A 6,219-nucleotide genomic window follows, 5' to 3' on the forward strand; every position below is an offset into this window, starting at 1 on the left:
TAGAGTGAGTGAGTGAGTGAGTTTGGTTTTAAGCCGCTTTTAGCAATATTCCAGCAATATCACGGCGGGGGACACCAGAAATGGGCTTCACACATTGTACCCATGTCGGGAATCGAACCCGGGTCTTCGGCGTGACGAGCGAACGCTTTAACCACTAGGCTACCCGACCGCCCTCCAAAACCTAGATATGAGGACAGCTTTAAACAAATTAGTTAATATCGATAACTCTGGTAAAGTGAAGGAATTTATGTTTAAAAGTAGATATTACGTATTCTATACAGTTTGGCTCCCGCTCTATGGCGTTTCGGGGCGGTGGAGAAGCCTAGTGGTTAAAGCGTTCGCTCGTCACGCCGAATATCCAGGTTCGATTCCCAACATGGGTACAATGTGTGAAGCCTATTTCTGGTGTCCCCCGCCGTGATATTGCTGAATATTGCTAAAAGTGGCGTAAGATCATACCTACTCTCACGCTATGGAGTTTCAATCTTCAATGAACTCACAAAAAGTAAAAGTCATTTCCTAGGTAAAACAGTAGGGGCATTGTGTATTCGTGAATGCCTGCGTTCACAGTCTGCAGCTGTTTGCCTATCTAGATGTCGTAAAATGACATTAACCTCAAGCTATTCAAACATCAACTACATTTGTCAAACAGTCCCTAGCTGAAGGTGACACACTATACTGACGTGTTGTGCGGCGGGAACAAGACCTCGTTGTTTATCAACAGTCGTGTTTTATACCCGTTAGTTTCAACAGGTGGTACTGGTAAGCTAGTGGTCCGTGGCGTTGCATATCGCTGTTGTGAGTTGCGTGCCTCAATCGAAGCAGGATCCGCTGATCGTTGGTTCGAATCCCAGGCTCTGCTTGATTTTGACTTTTGATATGTTAGCACCATGCCCGTGGGCAAATCTTCGACCTCCTCACTTGCACTGCCCTCATTAACCCGACACGACATGTTAATATTGAAATACTTTGTTCAATTGGGATGTTTGGGTAGCCGAGTAGTTAATGCCTTCACTCGTCACAACGAAGACTTAGGTTCGATTCCCACATGGGTACAATGTGTGAAGCCCATTTCTGGTGTCCCCTGTCGTGTTATTGCTGGAATTTTGCTATAAGATGCGTATAACCATACTCACTCACCCAAAAGCACATTAAACCAACTCAAGCAAATTAAAACCTTTTTGCACGACGATAATTCTTTCATGTAGACATGCAGGTGAATACTGACCTAAAATCATCTCTACAACCCACACTGTAACTATAAAAGGGGGTTAGGTTAATCTTGCTGCGCCTATAAAGTGAGACCCCGTTACTCCAAACCCTGTGAGATAGGATACCTTCCTTCCAGGCGAGAAATGGTGAGAACGTCTACATATACAAAATATAGTTTTCTGTATACCCCCCAGGGAGCTGAGAATGAAAATCGAGTGCACACTAGGGTAATAATGAAGCGCTTTCAGCTCGCCTTAGGGCGTGTATTTGGCACATTATAAATATGCACGTTTATATACACATAGAGACAGAACTTCGTCCTAACAATTTCATTATACCGAAAATGTTTGATTCGGACTTCAATGCGAATGGTACCGTCCAGATTAAAGGGCCTTCACTGTAACACTCTCTGAATGATAAACTCCCGGGAAAGAATGAGTGAGTATGGTTTTACGCCGCTTTTAGCAATATTCCAGCAATATCACGGCGGGGGACACCAGATATGGGCTTCACACATTGTACCAATGTCGGGAATCGAACCCGGCCTTTCGGCGTATACGCCCATGTTTGATGGTGGCTTGAAATGAAACAAACAAGAAATGGTTATTCGATGGTGATCTGTTTCATAGGGGTATCATAGTTGCGTTTTGGACCGTAAGTTTGCGATGTTTTGGCAAATGTTTTCGGCCTTGTAACGTTTTAATAACATTTGAAATTTTTGGGATTAAACCTAATTTTAATGTGTAATTTTCCATTTGCCAGGCAGTTTAGGTTTTTAATAATGTAATGAATGTATAAAATTAATAAAGTTGTGTGTAAACAAAAATACCAAAGATCTGATGAATTTATATTATGGACATAAATAAACTTGCCTTTTGACAAAGATGGCATTGATCGAAGTATTAAAAATTTATCAGTACTTACTATCACCCTTGGTCTTATATAGGTCCCAGACACATATTCTTGTCGTAATGGATCGGGTGGTCAGGCTCGGTGATTGATCGTATGTCATTGCACCCTAGCGATGTGGGACGCTCCTCACAATGTCAATCACTGGATTGTCTGGATCCAGACAGATCGCCATCACATAACTGGAACATTTCTCAGTGTGGAGTTATTAAACACCAACAAAATCAAACATACTCGGTTGTCTCTATTTGATGAAATCGAACGAAATTAGGTTCATGTTTAACAAAGTGATCTTGTGAACTTGACCTTTGAAAGAAATTTAGATAAGAGCCTTATATATCTTAACAGTCAACAAATCCCCTAGTATAGTCAAGTAGGGTAAATATATAATATCCCTAACTTACAAAAAAGTCCCCCCCCCCCCTTCCCCAACAATTAACATAAAAAGCAACAGCGAAACCAAAATCGAAATTCTAAAGCGACAAAACACACGAACACACACACTGAAAACAGTAAATATTTATCAAGCCGTGTCTTCAAGACGTTGAATAAGGCAGTGTTAGTAATCATAAAGTCCTCCTAAATTTCTCCAAATGTCACTCATAACCATCGTCTATTATATTACATTATATATTGCGTGAAAAATTCCCTCCATTGCTCTTCTACTAGCGCCTGTAGAGAAAAGTAATTTCTCTTTGTGAAAACAATATTGGGCGTTGAGATCCGCCTCCAGCAGGAATAGGCCTGAGGTATTTCTGTTTATTTCCAATAGGGACTATTCTACACAATGCCTGCATCATATAGGTATTCCAGAACGATTTCTGAAGGAGAACTGAGGATCCATCGATCATCTTCTGTCAGTTGTAAAGACGCAGATGAGTCTGAGTCATTATATAAATCATCGTACTTTGGCTAAATTGAGAGTGAACAGAGATGCGGAAAACGTACAGTAATGACGCATTTATTCACGTGTGTTTCTCATAATGATGATCCCTACTAATGAGTGAGTGAGTGGGGGAGTGAGTGGGGGAGTGAGTGGTTGAGTGAGCGAGTGAGTAAGTGGTTGAGTAAGCGAGTGAGTGGTTGATTGGTTGTTTGGTTGATTGGTTGTTTGGGTGGTTGGGTGGTTGGGTGGTTGAGTGGTTTAGTGAGTTGGTGGGTGGGTTTGTTACGTGAGTGGTTGAGTGAGTGGTTGAGTGAGTGGTTGAGTGAGTGAGTGGTTGAGTAAGTGATTGAGTTGTTCAGTAAGTGATTGAGTGGTTGTGTGAGTGAGTGGTTGAGCGGTTGAGTGAGTGGTTGAGTGAGTGGTTGAGTGAGTGGTTGAGTGAGTGGTTGAGTGAGTGGTTGAGTGAGTGGTTGAGTGGGTGGTTGAGTGGTTGAGTGAGTGGTTGAGTGGTTGAGTGAGTGAGTTAGTGGTTGATTGAGTGGTTGAGTAAGTGAGTAAGTGATTGAGTGGTTGAGTGAGTGGTTGAGTGGTTAAGTGGTTGAGTGGTTGAGTGAGTGGTTGAGTGTTTGAGTGTTTGAGTGAGTGAGTGAGTGAGTGAGTGAGTGAGTGAGTGAGTGAGTGAGTGAGTGAGTGAGTGAGTGAGTGAGTGAGTGAGTGAGTGAGTGAGTGAGTGAGTGTGTTAGTGGTTGAGTGGTTGAGTGAGTGATTGAGTAAGTTAATGAGTGGTTGAGTGGTCAAGGGAGTGAGTGAGTGAGTGAGTGAGTGTGTGTGCAATATTAAGGTGAGACCGGGTACCAAGGAGTGGTTGTGTACTTTGTACCCATGTGACTGTATACATAAACAACGCCCCACGGCACCAGGGTACGATGACACAGAGTCAGCCAAGTCACCGAGCCTAACCACAGGAATCAGACATCTATCAGTATGTCACCCATCATGCCCATATATGGCGTCTTATTGCAATGAAAAAAGTCAATGCAATGGAATTACGGACTTGAATGTAAACATTGTGTTAACTACAAGAAGAGAACATCGTGCATAAATAATTGGTATTAATTAAATTTTAAACAATAAAGTCACAACTGATGTTCAGGACTTTAATGATGGTGTGTGGTAAATACAATCGATATAATTCCACGGTCCTGCCAAATTTGAGTCAGCGAAAATCTTCTGTATTATGAAAGCCGATTCGTAGTTCTAATTTCACTATATGGAAGTATTCTTCATGTTAGAGCATGCGCATAGAGAGTATCTATAGACCCACGCAAGATACATCTACGTGTGGTTGTTTAGGATGAACTTATCGCCATCAGAAAGCTCTGGGTCGCCATGGAAGAGCATTGAACGCCCGGGCTCTTTACATGGTGTTTTCAAACAGACAACGCATTCATACGTCGCACTACTTTCACGCCTACAGGCATGACGGTGTCTCTGCAAATCGTTCGATCTTTTAAGCAGTATTTGACAGCGATGACGTCCCGAGTTGTCTCCCTTCCATAGCGTTGCACCGAGCCGATTTATGATGTTTGTTTGTTTGTTGTTTAACACTGCACTCATCCAATATATGACGTCGGGCTGTAAAAAATCTAGCCTGGACTAGACAATCCAGTGATTGATGTCATGAGCGTCGAGCTATGCAATTGGGATACCAAGACAGCAAGCTTGATCACCCGATCCCGTTTGTCGCCTCTTTCGACTAGCATGGATTGCATAAGACCAGTTATAACCCGGATCTTCACGGGTTGCCGACTTCTGACCGCTAGCATTCAAGCATACCCCCAAGAAAGCTCTCAGGGCTACATCCGTTCTGACGAAGGTATAGGAAAGCATCGAAAAGCATTGGGAAGCATCAAGAAGTATAGGGAAATACAGGGAAGAATATGAAAGTATAGGTCGTATAGGAAAGTATGGGGAAGTACAGGGAAGTATGGAGAAGTACAGGGAAGTATGGGGAAGTACAGGGAAGTATGGGGAAGTACAGGGAAGTACAGGGAAGTATGGAGAAGTACAGGGAAGTATGGAGAAGTACAGGGAAGTATGGAGAAGTACAGGGAAGTATGGGGAAGTATGGGGAAGTATGGAGAAGTACAGGGAAGTATGGAGAAGTACAGGGAAGTATGGGGAAGTACAGGAAAGTACGGGGAAGTACAGGGAAGTACAGGGAAGTATGGAGAAGTACAGGGAAGTATGGGGAAGTATGGGGAAGTATGGAGAAGTACAGGGAAGTATGGAGAAGTACAGGGAAGTATGGGGAAGTACAGGGAAGTACGGGGAAGTACAGGGAAGTATGGGGAAGTACAGGAAAGTATGGGGAACGTATAGGGAAGTACAGGGAAGTACAGGGAAGTATGGGGAAATACAGGGGAGTACAGGGAAGTATGGAGAAGTACAGGGAAGTATGAGGAAGTACAGGGAAGTATGGGGAAGTACAGGGAAGTATGGGGAAGTATGGGGAAGTATGGAGAAGTACAGGGAAGTACGGGGAAGTACAGGGAAGTATGGAGAAGTACAGGGAAGTATGTGGAAGTACAGGGAAGTATGGGGAAGTACAGGGAAGTATGGGGAAATACAGGGGAGTACAGGGAAGTATGGAGAAGTACAGGGAAGTATGGGGAAGTATGGAGAAGTACAGGGAAGTATGGAGAAGTACAGGGAAATATGGGGAAGTACAGGGAAGTATGGGGAAGTATGGAGAAGTACAGGGAAGTATGGGGAAGTACAGGGAAGTCTGGGGAAGTACAGGGAAGTATGGGGAAGTACAGGGAAGTACAGGGAAGTACATGACAGTATAAGGAGTATAGGGAGTATAGGGAAGTAAAGGGAGTACATGGGAGTACAAGGCAGTTTAATGAGTATAGGGGAGTATAGGGAAGTATAGTGATGTGTAGGGAAGTAGAGGGATGTATAGAGCTGAATAGGGAAGTATAGGATGTTTTGGGAAGTATCGGGAAATATAGGAAGTATAGGGGAGGATAAAAATGTAGGGAAGTAGAGGGAAGTATAGGGGAGTATAGGAAAGTAGAGGGGAGTATAGGGAAGTAAAGGATAGTATGGGATAGTATAGGGAAGTAGAAGGAAGTATAGGGGTGTATAGGGCAGGATAGGGAAGTATAGGATGTTTTGGGAAGTATTGGGAAATATAGGAAGTACAG

General features: G+C 43.2%; 1 protein-coding gene across 1 annotated transcript; it reads left to right on the forward strand.

Annotated features, from left to right (window-relative positions):
- The first annotated feature begins 4,994 nt into the window (after positions 1 to 4,994).
- Positions 4,995 to 5,885, forward strand: LOC139457338 (aggrecan core protein-like). The gene has a single exon (XM_071238748.1). It carries the CDS (start codon positions 4,995 to 4,997, stop codon positions 5,883 to 5,885), a length of 891 nt encoding a protein of 296 aa, XP_071094849.1.
- Positions 5,886 to 6,219: the final 334 nt, after the last annotated feature.

This window comes from Haliotis cracherodii, unplaced genomic scaffold (assembly GCF_022045235.1).
Source record: "Haliotis cracherodii isolate W230 unplaced genomic scaffold, xgHalCrac1.p SCAF_1, whole genome shotgun sequence".
Lineage (NCBI taxonomy): Eukaryota > Metazoa > Mollusca > Gastropoda > Lepetellida > Haliotidae > Haliotis > Haliotis cracherodii.

Coding starts and splice junctions, on each gene's coding strand:
- LOC139457338 (XM_071238748.1), top strand. CDS start 4,995: ATGGAGAAGTACAGGGAAGTATGGGGAAGTACAGGGAAGTATGGGGAA.